This window comes from Cibotium barometz, chromosome 39 (genome assembly GCF_041138505.1).
Source record: "Cibotium barometz isolate CiBa-2024 chromosome 39, ASM4113850v1, whole genome shotgun sequence".
Classification (NCBI taxonomy): domain Eukaryota; kingdom Viridiplantae; phylum Streptophyta; class Polypodiopsida; order Cyatheales; family Cibotiaceae; genus Cibotium; species Cibotium barometz.
The window spans coordinates 48,697,639-48,716,123 of NC_141084.1; the positions used below are offsets into that span (position 1 = coordinate 48,697,639).

The 18,485-nt window shown below is 48.6% G+C and overlaps 1 protein-coding gene across 2 annotated transcripts in view; it reads right to left on the bottom strand.

Annotated features, from left to right (window-relative positions):
- Nucleotides 1–18,485, bottom strand: part of LOC147616188 (esterase/lipase/thioesterase family protein) — a 91,380-nt gene that overhangs the window by 25,797 nt on the left and 47,098 nt on the right. For both annotated transcript variants that reach the window (XR_015262693.1, XM_086778838.1), the window contains exon 3: nucleotides 8,457–8,527. Coding sequence is in view for 1 of the 2 variants with exons in the window: in XM_086778838.1 (XP_086634964.1) it covers nucleotides 8,457–8,527 (71 nt within the window). In the remaining variant the exon portion in view is untranslated. The remainder of the gene's footprint in view (nucleotides 1–8,456; nucleotides 8,528–18,485) is intronic.

Genomic DNA, 18,485 nt, shown 5'->3' on the forward strand with positions numbered 1-18,485 from the left:
TCATCCAATGTTGTTAGAACTCCGTACCAAGCAACCTTTGGTCAAAGATTTTAGATCCTTCTACATCGCTCGAAGCGTGGTTCTGGACGCCATCTTCGCCAATTTTATACAAAGTTCAAAGACTGAGGGACCCATGAAGCCATTTGGCTAGATGAAGAATTCTTCCTTGAGTATCGACGCTTATTGGCGGACTATCTCCAAGCTATGAACCTACTGTCAAGCTAAGCAGGAGGGAATGTCATGTGCACCCATGCACTGTGGTACACAGTGACAGACTGGCTCATCAACAATGCAAGAATCATGTGCAAAAGTAGTACCTTTTAGGATATTTTGTCATATGCCGTGGCCTGTGAGCTCCAGTCCAGAACATGTCAGGCACGAGCTATGTAAGTCAGTCTCCCAGCCCGAGGGGTTAGTGTCAGGACAATCCTCTTAACCCACTGTGGAGAACTCAGCAAGTGTTCATCATATAGGTGCATGTAGAGGTCAACCATAGTAGTAGGATGCATTGTAGGCATTCAATTGCACTCCATGTAGAAGGGGCCAGCTCCAAGGCAGCCCCAAAGATGGGCAAAGCTTGCAAGGGGTGGCCAACACCCCATGCATATAGGACGATTGGGCAGCCTATTGGGGGGGCTAAGAAGCAGTCAGCCAGGTCATGTAGCCAGCCGACCAGCGCAAAACAGGCCGACCAGCCCAAAACAGGCTTTTCCTGCAGGCCGACAGCATCCTCAAGCAGCCGACCAGTAGCCATACGAAAAGGCAAGATCTGTTCAGTCCCAGAAATCAGCAGGTAGAATCAAAGATTATCAAGCAAAGTCAAGCATGTATGCTTAGGCTCCAGCCTTTGCATACCTAAAGCCACTCTTGCGCTTTCAGCCCAAGGCAAAGAAGCTCAGTCTCTTTAGGAGTATTCACCACACCAACCCTCAGTCTCGGGCCGGTGTACTCTCTCAAAGATAGCTTCACAGTCGCCTTCAGCTTATGCACAGTTCTACCCAACGTTTGGTCACTTTGTCCTTGCGTTTGGCGGTCAATCAATCAGTTTTTCCGCTGAGTCTTGTGGACACAGTTCAGCTTGTATATAATTCTCCTAAAGAAGAAATAAAGTAAATACTCCCGCTTGCAAGGGGGTAATTCGGGACCCCCGTTGCTACAACATCTCTTTTGGATTCATGTATGCTGTTTTAAAGGATTTCTAAAGACTCACTAAACTCAGGTTTAAAGAAAGGCTTCGTTGTTTCACATGGTCCTAACTCAGCGCATGCTACAACCTAGTCCACCAATGATTTGTTTGTAGCATCTACCCCAACTGGGCACCCCAGATGTCTCACAATCTGACCTTTGTTAACCACTTTACATCCCCATCTGCCTAGGTCAAAAAAAAAATCCTCTATTAAGCTTATCATTCTAGATTTGAAAATATTAAACTTAGAACCTAAAGCCCTGGATTCTTTAGCTCCCCCCAATATTCAATAAAGAACTCAATTGAAAGTCCATCCCACACTGGAGTCTTGTCATGCCTAACTTTTTGGTAATTGAGCCATGGACTCTCTTCTTTCCATGGCCTTTCTTTTGCCTACTTTTCGGATGACTAGCTACAATTCATCAACAAATTTTCTCCAAGCATGAGAATCCTCGTAAGGTCTCCCTATAGCCCCTAGAGAATCATGCCTCAAGAGTCAAACCCCTCATCCCTGAGAAGAGAGTAATTGACCATTAGCTTCCTTTTAGGGAAGGGCAATTTCCCACTCCCATCCCCAAAGAAGGATGACACCCCCAAAGAAGAGGAAAGTGATCAAAGAGGATCTCAGAAGTGGCTATGGACAACTTGAGAGTATGAGGAAGCCAGTTTATCCCATTACCGAAGTACGTTGTATCTTAACCCAGTCCCTTAGATCGTGTAATTCACCCCGCTGGGTGGGAGCACGTATTGGGCACCATCTTGTAAATAACAATCACTTAAAACACTTTATGAAATGGAAACATCACAAAACAGAGACAAAGCTAAAAAATAGAATATGATAAAGACACCACACTAGGGCTGGAACCTTGGCCATAACCTTGGAAAACCCCCCTCAACACCAAGTATATTATTGGAGTATTTTATTTGTACAATGCTCCATGGGCTATGATTGCCAGTTTGGCCATAAACAAAAGATGAATACAAATACCAAACGATATGTCGAAGAAGAATCCGTCCATGAAGACTACTTCAACAATTTCCCGTCTTATCACTGGAGATATGCAAACGCATCACTGGTGTTCCCGGTCCACACACGACACAGTGTACCCGTACCAGCACCTGGCTTGCACTCTCACAACGAAGAAATGCTGAAAAACAAAGGACTAGCCCTGGGCACAATACCAGGCAGTGGAGTCGTTGACGTCAGAGCAAGACGGGAGTAACCAGCTGGACATGGGTGATGACCATTGGCACACGGCTGTGAAAACTGCCAGACAGCACCAAAAATCGTGTACACCACCAGGCCGATTGGCGATCAGCGGTAGATCAAGCCGACCAGCTATGGGAACCAGCCCAGCTGTCCGTACAGGTTATACTCCTAGTCATACAATCAGCCAGGAGGTCGGACAACCAGTTTTGTGCACGTGCCAAGGTGGAGTGGGTCGCTCTCAGCTTGCTGAATACAGTTATGGCCTCAAAATCTCGAATGGTTGTGTGTAGCACCTTCTATGAGTAAAAACGATGGAGACGTGGGCGTGTAGGAAAAACGACGATTTCATCTAGGAGAGGAGAGGAGAGGAAGCTTACGATCATGCAAGGGTAGGTGGTCAACTCCTTGAGCCACCCACATGTGGAATGCCCATCCACTTCTGGGGCATCCAACCACTTACGGGGTGTACACCCACACTTGCAGGCCACAAGAGTGCTTAACCGGGTGCCCACCCACTTTTAATGAATGTGAACCTGCAAGGGATATAAACATTACGAAGCATTTGTAGGAGATTTACACATTTTGTAGTGGACATGTATGTAGGAGTTAGGAGTTTATTAGTGCTAGGCAATTAGTTTTATACCTTAGTGTCACTTATATGCTTTACGGTGGCACATGGCACTTTGTACTTGGGCCCCTTGGTCCTTAGATGTAGGGGGGCACTTTTTATATTAGGTGCAAAAGGATTCCCTCAAACTTTAACATGGACGTCTTCTTCCACCGCCAACTTCTCCCCGAGTGCAAGTCGACTGTTGTGTTTTTATCTCTGTTTGTATGAGCTTTCCATTTGCTCGTCTTCTTACCCTACACCAACAATTGGTATCAAAGCTTGTAGGACAATAGGATTATAGGTGTGTGTCGAGCTGTAAGCAAAGCGGAAGTCTCAGTTTTCTCATGACTTGGATATCGTGGGCAAAAGTGGCAAGTCGAAGTTTGACTGTGTGAGCGGTGAGTGTTGGCACTTGGGTGGTTTTTGCTGGACACGTCCACAACAGCTGTAAAAGCATAGTCATAGCAGTGGTGTAAACTTGAAGACCAACGGTGCATGTACTCTATATCAGAGTACGTGGCAGCGTGTGGCTGTGACGTGACCACCAGAGGCATGCATAGAAAAAGCACCTGCAATGATTGGTTGTTCCTTCATGGCCTTGCTTCTTGGCATTCGTAGCCTTACTTCTCGGTCGACTTCACTTTGCAAGCCCAAACTTCGTATGAAATTGGTCAACTTCAGTTCGTGTGTCCGCTTGGTGTGTGTGCCTTGTCCACACACTGCGCCTACAGAAGACTATGCATGAAAGAAAGCAGAGAAGACCCACCCCTGATCCTTGCCAGGCCTCTCTCCTGAACCTCCAGGGGTAGCTACCTGTGTGCAAGCCAATCTCCAAGGGACCTGGCAGGTCCTATGCTCAATGCGCCCCATGATACATGTGGTCAGGCCCCCAACATATGGTCACTAGGTAAACAGATCAGGGGATTCCAAATCAGTGGATGCCGAAGATGCTCCTCTGAGGCAACCAGAGCTAGCTGCCTAAGGGCCGGCCTGAAGTGATCCCAAGCGTGAAGTAAGCTGTCCTCAAAATCTCGGCTGAATCCGCCAGCCCGCATCTCTGTGAAGATCCATCTGGTACTCTGCAGCCAAGGGTCCCCTAGGCTCAAGGTGCGGGCTGAAATCCACGCCAAGAGGAAGTCCTTCCAAGGCTCACCACTAGAAAGGAGTCCTCTAACAAACAATCAGCTTGCCCAACAGGGTGCACGCCTCGGTCCATGATGCCTAGGGCCCCTATGCGTCGTGGCTGAATGATCACTCTCCATGCCACCTTGGCTCGGGCAGGCCACCCGTCATTGCCAGCCCACAAGAAGTTCCGGATCAACCGTTGTACTCGACCAATGCATGTTCGGGAGAAGGCCCAACAAGAAGTAATGTACCACATGGTGGCAAGAAGGACCTGGTTCGCCACCACCACTCAACCAGCTAAGGAGAGTCGCAGAACTCCAGTACAAAAGCTTCTTGCGAATGCTCAGAAGAAGACGGATGAGTTGCTACTCCGGAGAGATATTGATGCCCACTTGGCATCCAAGACAGCGGACTGGAGTGCCCCTCAAGATCCACTAGAAAGCCTCAACTGGGTGCCAAGTAAGGGCGGTTGCAGAGCCTACCCAGAAACCACACGACTTGTCAAAGTCACGCAGTAGCAGCACGCACACCACCCTAGGGCATTGAGCAACGTCAGTGGTTGGGCTCCCATCTCCTAGCCGTTGCTCCCCCCCAAAAACCCGGCCGGAGGAGGTATCTATGACAAGGTGCCATCACACCCTATATATGGCTCTTCACCTTCCCATGCTCTTGCATATGGGATAATCCACCACAACTTCTAGTCATGCGACAACCCGAGAGTAGCTACGAGAATTGCCACCTCCAACACCCTCCTTCGATTCGAGCACCTCGATCAAATAGAGATTAGGACCGCCCAGGACCACACAAGCCGAGCTTTGATACCATGTCAAAGTCACGCAGTAGCAGCACGCACACCACACCCTAGGGCACTGAGCAACGTTGGTGGCTAGGCTCCCATCTCCTAGCCGTTGCTCCCCCCAAAAACCTCGCCAGAGGAGATATCTATGACAAGGTGCCACCACACCCTATATATGGCTCTTTGACTTCCCATCTCTTGCATATGGGATAATCCACAACTTCTAGTCATACGATAACCCGAGAGTAGCTACGAGAATTGCCACCTACAACAGACTTGTGCCAGTTGATTTGCGTTCCTGATGCGCGACAAAAGATCTCGATTGCCTCAACGAGTCTCTAGAGATTCCTCACATCTCCAGATAGGTAAGCTGCTGTGTTACTGAGTCCACCAGCTCCTCCTGCATATATGGAGGGGAAGACGCAATCCCTGGAGCCCTGTCTCCTGAGCTGAGAGAAAATTGCTCATGGCCTCGGCAATGAATAAGAAAAGATAAGGTGCCAAAGGACAGCCCTACCGGGGCAAGCGGGAAAGGGGAAATCTGTCACCTCCGGCTCCCTGAACAAGAACCTGATGTGAGAAGCTGAGTACAGTCCTGAAACACCACGAATCCACTCCACACGGACCCCCATCTGGCGCATCGTGCGCATTAGAGAGTCCCCTCCAAATTGAGTCCCTGGCCCACACATTCCAACTAAATATGCTTGGATGGTGATAGATTGCACCCATGAAGAGGTCACTTTTGCACTAGTAATTCATTCCAGATTCTTCTCTCAAGACTCAGCCACCAATAGGAAATTCTCACTACCCATTCTGTCCTTTTGATACTCCACCATGTTAAAGTCCCCAAACAGCACCCATTCTTTCTGGTTGTCCAAATGAAGAGAAGCCATTTTAAAGGGGAAATCTGTCACCTCCGGCTCCCTGAATAAGAACCTGATGTGAGAAGCTGAGTACAGTCCTGAAACACCACGAATCCACTCCGCACGGACCCCCATCTGGCGCATCGTGCGCATTAGAGAGTCCCCTCCAAATTGAGTCCCTGGCCCACACATTCCAACTAAATATGCTTGGATGGTGATAGATTGCACCCATGAAGAGGTCACTTTTGCACTAGAAATTCATTCCAGATTCTTCTCTCAAGACTCATCCACCAATAGGAAATTCTCACTACCCATTCTGTCCTTTTGATACTCCACCATGTTAAAGTCCCCAAACAGCACCCATTCTTTCTGGTAATGAAGAGAAGCCATTCCAGAGATTAGACCTTTGCTTAGTGCCATTGGCACCATACATTTTAACAACCCAAACCATGTCTTCCACTCCATTGATCTCCACCACCAAGGCTCTCCCTGAAGGGTGATTAGCAATAACCACTGGATCCAGAGACTTGTGTCCGAAGTCATGACCCCAATCTACCTATGTTCAAGACCCCCATAAAACACTTGAAGCCCTTCGAAGGATGATTTCCTCTTGGCCTTCTTCCCAAAAAAGTAATGTTCTTGCACCCCTGACACCTGACACTTCAGGTCAGTAGCAAGATATGCCACTTGCTCTCGGCCTTAAGCCCTTCACATTCCAAGTGAGGCTTCTCATTGAGAACTGTCCACAATAATAGCATCCCCCTCTTCACCTCCCAACTAAGAGCCTGGGACCACTTCCATGTTCCCCACCCCTTGCTTCCTTCTTCTCCTCTCATCCAATCTCACCTGAAACTCAAACCTCTGTTGGGAAGAGGTGGCACTGTCCTCACTCCCCAAAACATTGTAGGAATTATCAGAGAAGGTAGGAGGAGAAAGGAGGTAGCCCTTTTTCCTACCAGGTTTCTTACCAAGTGCTTTCTGACATCAACCCCATTACTATCTTTTCCCCTTATTCATAATACCCCCTTCCCCTACCAAATTCTCACCTTTCTTTGAGTCCAAAATCACCTTCCCTTTTCCCTTTGCATCAGACTGACCTTGAGCACTTACCTGCAAAGCCTGGCCATCCTCCTTTCCCTGCCCAGAAGAGGGAGTTACAGAGGAATCCAGACCCCTCTTGAGAGGTGCCCCAGCATCAAGACCCTTCTCCCCCTTTAGACCTTTAGGAACCAAACAAGATCTGGCATACCGATCAGACTTACCACAATGAAAGCAGGCCCCCGCAAACGAGCCAAAGTTGAGCTTCGCCTTCAACACCTGCATGTGTACCAGCTGTATATCATGTCTTAAGGGGTCATCTTCTCCGTATCTAAGGCTATACACACTTTGTTGGAAGCCTTGCCAAGAGAGGATGGCACAAACAATGGTCTTCCCAACGCACTGGCAGGCCCTAGCCAAGGAGGAAGATCCACCAACTTCACCAATACAGGATAGGCCTTAATCAAGCCCTGACATACAAGCATAGGACCCCAAGGGCAGCACATGCACAAAACTCTTCTTGAAGAACAGTGAAGCCTTTAACAAAAGCTTATGGAACCCAACAGGAATCAATAAAGAGGACGTTGAAGAAACCCTTACCCAAGTAAAACAACTGCTGGATCACCTTCGTTTGAAGCACCTCCTTCTCAAGCCAAGTCACCAGGTCCTCTCTAGGTGGTATTTTGCCAGTGCAGAAAATTGTCAGAGCACAAGTCACGAAGAGCCCAATTCGCCTTTCAACAAAGGCTTGAAGAGTGTCCACTTTTGATCGACCCTTCAGAACCATTGGCAGCACCTGCTCCTGGTTTGAGTTGTCCACCCCACAGTGACTCCACAAATGATCTAGGCCTCTTCTCTCTGAGCCTCCTCCTCCATGTTCTCAAACGTCCTCTTCATGCACTCCTCCCTCATCCCCCCACTCCGACTTCCACATCGTCTGGCCCCCATAAGCTCAGTTCCACTCCATAACTTGGCCCACCCCCCCTTCAGCCTGCATGGCGGTGACCGACATCCCCACCACATACACCTACAATGAAAGCACACCCATAAAGTAACTAGCATTGACATTCTCAATGACAACACATCCTTCTTTCTAGGTTTTTCTAACCTCCTTGTTATACACTTACATTCCCTTGGTTGAGAACCTTTAAAACATGCCTAGAAACTTGAGAGCCTGACAAAAACAGGTTTCGTATAACGAACTGTTTCGTACAGTTCCAAATATCTGTTGACGCAACTATGCCAGACATGTTAATACAATTTTTTTCTTTTTTCAAAGCTCCATCTCACTAGAATGCAAAGGTATTGAGGATGAAACTATTTTTTATACAAGCTTTCAAACATAAAAGTTTCTTCTTGGTTCCCCTATTTCCTTTCTCAAGCAAGTTAGTATAAGTCGTGAAAGATCCTGAAAGGTGCGTGTGTGTGAAATTATAGCTAGATCACAAATTGTATTCTTGAACATACAATGTTTAATAATAAAAAACAACTCTAATGTAGTTATATAATTAAACAACTTGAGCATAAATTATGAACAGTAACTTTCACAAATTTGCAATGTTTCTAGAAAAGAAAAGACGCCCTCACAGAGTGAACTACATTGTATTTCTGTCTAGCCATTCACTTACCCCGAGTAGCCGCCTCCATGAATACAAAAGACGACAGGGCCTTCTGTTCCAGCCAAGTACACATGAAACTTCTGTTTGCAACAGATCAAATCTGGTTTAGAGAGTGTTTATATACATCGAACAGCATGCCCAAATATGCAATCGTTGCACAGATTCTTACCCACAAGCACACAGAAGTCAAGCATAGCAAAGATTGATATCACTACACTATACAAGTCACATCGTCAGTACTCAACGAGGATGCAAATAAATATGAATTATAATATACTTGGATCCAGACGCCCTGCCTTCAAGATCCCATCCATCCTCTCATCTGGGAGTTACTTCAGCACCACAAAGCAGCACCCCTAGGATTGGTATGAAGCGTGGAGTTCTTCCCTTGTCTTGGACTTGGGTGGTGGTGCCTCTCCTCTTGCTAAGTGGACTGAGTAGCAGGCACGCGTCTCCCCTTTCCTTGGGCTTGGCGGTGGTGTCTCTATTCCTGCCAAGGGGCTTGAGTAGAAGACAAGCGTGAAGTTCTCCCTTTATCTTGGACTTGGGCGGTGGATGGTTCTTGCCTTGGCCTTGAGGCTAGGGTATGAAGCCACTGTTTGATTTGTTTTCATATACCTGGAAATATGGTGTTTCGCACCCTCATTCTTGTATCTATCTATACATGGTATAACACGCAACTGGTATGATCGTGTAACACACAACAAGACCGTCTTGATACCTTTATGTTAGTGAGCATGAAGCAATCCACTTTAATCTTTATTCACAGGAGACAGAGCTGAAGAGAGAGAGAATGCAACGACCACACTATATTGGGTCCCAATCTACCCACTTAAGGGCCCCCTCCTGCAACCAAGAGTATTTACTTTATTACTTTGGAGAACTTCTGTTACAATGCAGAAAACTTACTGAAGATGATTGATGGAGAAATGCCAAACGCAAGGACAATGCAGACCAAACGTCTGTTGAACCATTAAACAGGTTGAAGACAACTGCAAAGCCACTTCACAGAGCCTTATGTGCCCCCACATCTGCTGAGGGAGATGTCCTGCTGAAGGCTGAATGCTGAAGAGAGCTTCAGGCTGCCTTGGGAATGAAGCACAAAGAGTGCCTGGCTAAGATAAATGTATGCACAAGACCTAGGTCTCAAGCACACATACTTCTACACTTTTCTATGACTGAATTCTAGAAAGAATGAGATGATTTATGCAATGGCTGAAGGGATGCTTATATATGGGCTTATGCTGCTGGTCGGCGCATAGAATCTGCTGTCGGTGTATTCCAAAATTCCCACGACTGATGAAATAATCATTGAAATGCTATTTGTCCACCATCGCTTCACACGTGTGGGTCAGGGCTCCTGAACTGACGGCGACTGCTGTCCCAAGCCTTGTAGGGCTGCTGACTAGATCTTAGGCCCCTGCCCCTTGTATGCCTTTTTTACATGTGGCCCATGGTGGCCCACAAGGAAAGGTACATGGGCTGGCCCCAACAGCTGGCCTAGAGCCTTAATTCTTTGCTATACCTAAATGCTTCTATATGTATGCTATGCTAGGCTGACTTATATGCACTGATTGTTCGCCAAGTGGGTTAAGTGACAGACTCTGACACCAAAGGATTGGAAAGACCTATGTAGCTCGTGCTTGCCATGTCCCTAGCTTGGAGTTCACAATGGGGTCACGGTATTCCTAAAAAGGGTACTATTTCTGAGCAAGTGTAGCATTGATAATGAGCCCATGTGTCACATTGCACGTCAATGCATGGGTGCATGTGACATTGCCTCCTACTTAGCTTGGCAGTAGTTGCATGGCCTCCAAGTAGTCTCCCAATATCTGTGGGTACTCTTGGAAGAATTCCTCGTCCAACCAAACGGCTTTGTGAGTGCCTCGGTCTCTGAAATTGGTTGTCACATGTGGAAGCTATGGGAGTCTTCTTGTCGCGTGCACCCTGCACTGGGGTACATAGTGACACACTGGCATATGATCTTCAGTGCAGCATTTGTACAGAAGGAGAACCTTTTCTAGGATTATTTGTCATACACCGTGACCCCATTGTGAGCCCTCAGTCCAGGGATAGTCAGGCACGAGCTACGTAGGTCAGTCTCTGAGCTTTAGAGGTCAGTCAGTTGTCAGTCCTCTTAACCCACTTGGAGAAAGCATTCAGGAGCATGTATGTGTCAAGCTTAGCATTAGATGCATGTAAAGCATTTTAACTGCATTCATATAGAAGGGGGCAAACCCTAAGGCCAGCCCCAAGGCAGCCCATACTTGGGCTTTGCCTTGCAAAAGCATCCAAGGGCTTTGCCAAGCAGTCGGCCAGCAGCCGACAGCTGTGCAACAGCCCGACCAGCATCTTGTGGCCAGCCAACAGGAGCTAGAGAATCGACCAGCATTTAATGCTATCCGACTGGCATTTTTGCAGTCGTGAAGGTCCTTTCTACAGCCGACTGGACACTTCTCAGTCGTGGGACTGTTTGCATCAGCCGACAGCCTCCGACTGCTGTTTGTGGAGGTATAAAAGGCATGGCCTCATTCCCACAATATTCATTCAGATATTCAGCAGTGAAAATCAGCGCTCAGCAGTCCTACTCATCTCCAGGCAACAAGGAAGTTACTCTACATCTCAGCCAGCATATGTGCAGTCCTTCAGTCATCTGGACTTGCATTAGTGGCCAAGGAGAGTCTTCAGCAGAGCCTCGGGATAGCTGGATACTCCGCTGACGTTTGGCCCTCCTCGTCCTTGCGTTGGGCATTCATATCATTTGTACTCAGCATTGTACAGCATTTCTCCAAAGAATAATACAAGCAAATACTCCTGCTTGCAGGGGGGGCGCGGGGGGGCGCGGGGGGGGGGGGGGGGGGGGGGGGGGGGGGGCTTCAGTGGGTATTGGGACCCAATCCGGTGTTGTCTTCTACATTCTCCTATTCTCTAAAGTTGACGCTAGAAATTCTCTCCACAGAAAGGTATAAAGAAGGCCCTGTTGCGCGTTATCACGATCAACCTCGGTGCATGTTAACATTGGTATCAAAGCATCATGTTGGTAACCCAACTCGGCTACCTAAACAAAAGAGAGTATCCGGTGGATGGTTATACTTCGGTCGGGAAAAGAAACCCAGGCCTCCACCATGTCAGGAGAAACATCACATCACGAAGAAAGCCAGTAGGAAGGAAAGGGGGCACAAAGCTTCCAAACAAAAAAAGCACTTCCCGCCAAGCATAGAAGAGCTCCTGAAAACGATGATGGAGCAAATAAATTCTCTAAAGATGCAGCTTGCCGCCGAAAAGGAGAAACCCAAAGAAGGCATCTCAGATCTAGCACAAGTCCTTCTACATATTGAAGAACGACGAAGAAAAGACGACGAAGTAAAAAGAAAAGCAGATGAAGAAAGAGAATTGAGATGTGCAGAGGAACATAGGGATAGGGAAGCCACACGCAAATTTGAGGAAGACCAATGCCGTAGAGAGAAGGCTGACCGAGAGTTCCAGCAAAGACTCGACTCGGAGTCTATGCAAATCCAGAATCAACAAACCATGGCACAAATTCTGGCGGCTCTCCCTCATCAAGCAGCACCTTCCTCGTCCTCCTCCACTGTCATACGAACCTCTCCAAATTTTAGTAAGTATGATGGTAAGTGAAATTTTAGTAAGTATGATGGACACCTTCGTGGCTGATCTCAAAGCCCGTTTTCTTCCACCATAGTACATGACCAATCTTGAGGATGAATTTTACAAACTCACTCAGGGTGATTCCCCTGTTTTGACCTATTCAAACAAGGTCATTACACTGGCCCAACAATTGGGCATATCAAAAGAAGATAAGCTCAAGCAGTTTATTCGAGGTCTAGACACTACCATTAGATACCCAGTGCGGAATTTTGAGCCTCAGACTTATGCCCGGGAACTAACCCTCACTCAGAATCAGGAGCTGATGCTGAACGGAGGTAAGCCCAAGCAGGTACAGTCTACCCCAAAGCCCCAACAGCAGTCATCCACCCAACAGTCATCTACCCAAGGTAAGGGGGCTCAGAACAGCAAAGACCAAAAGGACCAAAAGAAAAATTATTCAAGTAAATCGGGCCATAAGAAAGATTCTATGCCCAAGAAGACTCCTGAGGAAAAAGCTAAGGAGGGTATAACTGGAGGTTATCTCTAGCCTAATGAACAGACACAGTACCGGACAGAGAACCGTTGTTTCTTTTGTCACACTGTGGAACACAGGAAGAAAGATTGTCCTAAATTCCACGCATCCACTTCCATAGTAGCCACCATTGGTTGAGTACTTTAGGTACGGTGCGATATGGTACGAGTACGTAAAGTACGCATAAAGATAAGTACTTTAAGTACGCTCAAGTTTTTTACTATATATATATAGTGAAATAAGGAATATCTAGCATCCATACAAAAATAGCATGAAAGAAAATGGTAATGCTAAAATGAAAACTAATCTATTAACTACTGAGCAATGACCACTGACTAAAATAATTAAAAAATGGGCCAAATAAGTGTTGTATGTTGAACCTCATATTTGGTACGCAGACCTTATCCGTACGAGGTACGGTACATATGGAGTGGTACGGAAAGTACTGAAGGTACACATCGGATGAGTACGGGTACGGAATGCAACTATGCCATAGAATCATTCACACCTCCGCCATCAGCCTCGAATGCCGTTCAGCTTTTACCCTCTTTGAATTCAGTGCCACCAATGGTATTTGATGATAAGCAGGAGGGGGAGGTTGAGGGCAAGACAAAGGCTCTCATCCATGTCTATGGCACTTCAAAGGGACAGCAGTTCATTGTCCTCTTCGACAGTTCTGAGGATGCCATCTCTCCACAGTTGGCTACCAAGATGAGTTGTACTTGGACGTGGACGGGTTTACTCCTGGTCTACGTACACACATTACTCATAAAGCTCTACAATTTGAGTTCCAGGTTAAACGGACCACATTTCAGCGGGATTTCATCGTCTCCCCTCTCTTAGGGTGTGACATGATCCTCAAGATCCAGTGGTTTAGACAATATGAACCCATTCCTGATTGGAGGTAGGACACTTTCACCATCATTGAAGGCTTTCCTGAGCCTTTCATGATTCACGGGTATAGGAGCATTCTTGGCATTCCACTCATTTCCCACATTCAGGCCCAAAGAGTGATCAGAAAAGGAGCAAAGTGTGCGTTACTGCACGTCCGCTCTCAATCTAATGCAGTTCAAGAAGCACCCGCAGGGGAGAAGCTGATGGTTGGTCTTTTGTCTCACTACAGCAACATCATGTTGTGAGACGACAGACCTGAGGACCATCGCATAGAGTTGGTTCTTGGTTCAGAACCTCCCAGCAAGTTTCCCTACCGCCTTTCTAAGGCATTGGAGAGCGAGCTAGAACAACAGTTACCTCAGTTACTCCGGTCCGGTTTTATCCAACCATCCTCCTCACCATTTGCCGCTCCCATTCTATTTGTCCAGAAGAAAGATAAGTCTACACGATTATGTGTGGATTACAGGGCGCTCAACAAGCTAACAGTGAAGAATAGGTTCCCCATGCCCAGAATAGAGTACATCCTAGAACGACTCAATGGTGTAAACATTTTTTCTAAGATAGATCTTAAGAGTGGCTAGCATCAGGTTCGGATCTTCGAGGCCGACATTCCAAAAACGGCCTTTAGGACCGAGCGTGGCCACTACGAATTTGTGGTGATGCCCTTTGGTCTCATCAATGCACCAGCAACGTCCAACAAAATGATGTCTCGAGTTTTTCGGGATCTCATCGGCAAATGCGTCTTTATCTTCTTAGATGACATTCTTATCTTCTTAGGGACTGCAGAGCAACATGAGCGAGATTTGGCACAAGTTTTGTAAATCTTGCAAGACAATGAGTTGTTTATCAATGCCAAGAAGAGTGAGTTTAGAGTACAAGAAATACATTACCTGGGATACATCATCAATTCTTCAAGTATTAGCCTCGACCCTGAAAAGGTACAAGCCATTCTTAGTTAGGATGTTCCCATTACAGCCTAGAAAATCCGCTCATTTGTGGGCCTTTGCCAGGCCTATAGCACACATATGGACAAGTTTTCTGACTTTGTAGCACCTTTTACTGGCTTACTCAAGGGTGTGAAGACTCGTCGTCAGAAAGTGTCCATTCACAGGCAAGGCTCAAGAGGCATTCCAGGCCATGAAGAAAGTTACCTTTGAGTCTCCAATTTTGAAGTTGGTGTCATAGGATGATCCTTTCGAGGTGATTAATGATGCCAGTAATCTTGCCTCCAATTTTGAAGTTGGCGTCATGGGATGATCCTTGCGAGGTGATTACTGATGCCAGTAATCTTGCCTCCAATTTTGAAGTTGGCGTCATTGGATGATCCTTTCGAGGTGATTACCGATGCCAGTAATCTTGCCATTGGAGCTGTTTTACAACAAGATGGTAGGCCATGGCTTATTATAGCCACAAGTTGAATAACGCCGAGAAGAATTATTCGGTGTATGACAAAGAGCTCTTGGGGGTGATGACCGCTCTTAAACGTTGGAAGCGCTTCCTTTACGGGAGGGACTTCAAAGTTAAGACAGATCACTGGGCACTTAAATGGTTGCAAACCATGCCTAGTGCTCAATGGAGTGACAGGCAGTCTCGATGGAGTTAATTGTTCCAACAGTTTGGAGGAATGATTGAATACATTCTAGGCAAGCATAACCCCGTTGTTGATCCTCTTAGTCGTAAGGGCACTATTCAAACATTGTAGGAGTCCACTGTGCTTGAAATTCAAGGCAAAGACTTAGACAGTATGAAGGCACAGTATCCGGATTTGGCAGAGTTCGGGACTCAATATCAGTTGGCCCTCAGCTCCGACCCAAGCTATTACAGTATACAAGATGGATGGTTGTTTTACAAGAACCACCTTTGTGTACTCAAAGACAAGTGTCAAGTCCTCCATGATGCCCATGATTCTCTGGTTGGGGGTCATAGAGATATCAACAGTACCTTGGAGAAGTTAGAGAGGTCATTCTATTAGCCTAAGATGCGCCGGGATGTCTACCAACATGTCCAATCATGCCAGATATGTCAAAAAGTGAAAGTACCTCCTACCAAACAGTAGGGTTGCTACAACCTTTGCCTCTTCCTGAGGGACCCTTTCATGACATCAGTATGGACTTCGTAGGCCCTCTTCCCGCCTCAGCTGGATCAGACGGCTAAAACAAGTGGGCAAGCGTTGTCCTAAACTCTCAATAATCCGAAGTTTCAGCCCATTTCCAGTCATTCAGAAGTTAAGTGATGTCTCTTTAAAGTTAAAGTTGCCGGAAAGTTGGACTATGCACAATGTCTTTCATGTTTCTTGGCTGAAGCCATATGTAGGTCCAACATTCCAGGATATCTCAAAAGAGCAATAACTAGATATGATTGACGAAGCTGAAGTTATAGCACCAGAACAGATTCTCCTCCACAGATGGAAGCATGGACCCGATCGAAGAATACGACAATTCTATACGAAGTTTAAGGACCATGGAACCCATGAAGCACTTTGGCTCGATGAAGAGTTCTTTCAAGAGTATCCCCAGTTGTTGGCGGACTACTTGGAAGCTTTGAACTTGCCGCCAAGTTAAGCAGGAGGGAATGTCACGTGCACCTGCATTGGGGTACACAGTGACACATTGGCATGATCTTCAGTGCAGCATTTGTACAGAAGTAGAACCTTTTCTAGGATTACTTGTCATATGCCGTGACCCCATTGTGAGCCCTCAGTCCAGGGAAAGTCAAACACAAGATACATAGGTCAGCCTCTGAGCTTTAGAGGTCAATCAGTTGTTAGTCCTCTTAACCCACTTGGAGAAAGCATCATTTAGGAGCATGTATGTGTCAAGCTTAGCATTAGATGCATGTAAAGCATTTTAAGTGCATTCATATAGAAGGGGGTCAGCCTAAGGCCAGCCCCAAGAGGCAGCCCATACTTGGGCTTTGCCTTGCAAAAGCATCCAAGGGCTTCACCAAGCAGTCGGCCAGCAGCCGACAGTTGTGCAACAGCTCAACCAGCATCTTGTGGCCAGTCGACAAGAGCTAGAGAACCGACCTGTCTGAGTGGCATTTTTGCAGTCATGAAGGTCCTTTCTGAAAGGATGTGCACAAGCGGAAGCAATGAACATGAGAGAGAAAGATTGCAAGCAAGAACTGAGCTTTATTAGCTTGAGGTTATAGAGTACAAGAGCCAGCAAATAGGGCAAGGAATGATATGATAAATGAATAAAGGGAGCACCTCTTATATACTAGTATATGAAGCAGTCGGCTGTAGGAAAACAAGCTGACAGCTCCACGACAGCATAAAAGGAAGGATGCAACATTTTAACACCCCCTCTGCATCGGACAGATCTGTGTGGATAAAATAGCATCTAGCAGATCTGCTCCTGCGAGCTCCTCCTCATCCCCCGTCTTCCTTCCCCTGCTGCTTCTCGCCGTCGCGCGCCCCCCTCTCCCCCCCCCCCGCCTGTCCCCCGCCGTCTCCTCCGCCTCTCTCCCCCGCCTCCTTCCTCGCTTCCTCCCCTGCCATCCCCCCCCCCCCCCCCCCCCGCCCGCCTTCTCCTCCCCCGCCATCTCTCCCCCCCCGCCTCCTTCCTCGCTTCCTCCCCCGCCATCTCTCCCCCCCCGCCTTCTCCTCCGCTTCGCGGCTCTTCCGCCCGCCTTCTCCCTCACCTCCCCCTCCGTCTCGCCCCTCCTCCCACCGCTAGCTCCCCGCCTCAGCTCCCCCCCCCCCCCCCCCCCCCCCCCCCCCCCGGCTCCGCCCCCACTATCCTCTCTCCTTCCGCCTCCATGTTTCCTCGTAGGGTTGTGTCCCTCCCGTTGGTGACCCCAGTCTCTGGCCTTTTCCCTCTGGAGGACTCCATGGAAGCCGCTCCGACTACCCCTGCCGATTCCGGTCTCCGTCTGGAGTTCACAGATGCAGATCATCAGTTGTTTGTTTCCACAGTATCCGCTCTTGAGGCCTCCTCCTTGGTCTGCAAGATAGTGGGTAGCCGTCCGATGCGGAGAGAGCTTCGCGACCTTCTGCAAGGCAGCCTCGTTGGCGTGCCTGCCAAGATCGTCAGCGTCGATTTTTTGGGACGTGGCTACTACCAGGTGGATTTCGAGTCCCCCCCAGGCAGCTCAGACGGTGCTGGCTCGGAGCCCCATTGCCCTCCGCTCATCCCGGGCGTTCCTGGCGCGATGGACTCACAGTTTCGACCCCGCTTCTGACCCGCTAGCAGGCGCGACAGGTTTCCCCATCACTATCTGCTTTCCTAAACTCCGCAGGGAGTACTTGCCCCTCTTGTCATCCATTGGCAAGGCGTTCGGGCAGGTGGTGGAGACGCCTCAGACAGCGGCTTCAGTGATAGCTCGGGCAGCAGGACTCCCGGCCATTCGTGTTGTGGTTCCGTCACCGGAGTCCCTCCCGAAGACGATCCTCCTCCCTTGTCTTTCTGGAGGACACCTGATACAGCGCGTGGAGTATTCGGGCCTCCCCGGCCAGTGCTACATCTGTCGGGAGATGGGCCACCTCGCATGCGCCTGTCCCCGCAAGGGGGCTCATCCTTCACACTCTGCCGCCTCTGGACCCCCTTCAGGAGGCCCGAGGGGTGGCCATCCACCTCAGAGATCGGACATCCCTGGCTCGTCTCAGCAGGCGCCATCATCTGACGAGCAGGCCCCGGCGGAGGATGCCGCGCAGACCCAGGAGGCTGGCGGATGGCAGGAGGTTCGCCGGCGGAAACGCCCGGCCCGCAGGGACCGTCGCAGACGCCAGCAGGCAGCACATGGTGGACAGGCTGGCGGACAGGCGACTCCGGCTGGCGTCCAGGCACCTACCCGCACTTATGCTCCAGTCAGGGATAGGCGGCCAGCAGGTCCCACCCCGATGGACGAGGATTCAGTCTCAGTGCCCGTTGAGGCCGCCGGTGGAGCCCCCCACGTGGAGACCCCGCTCCCGCCTCCCCCCGCGGGGGGCCCGCCCCCTCCCTGGAGCAGATTCCTGAGGATCCCGGGCCGCACTCTGCGACCCCCGGCCCCTCTTCCCCTCACCC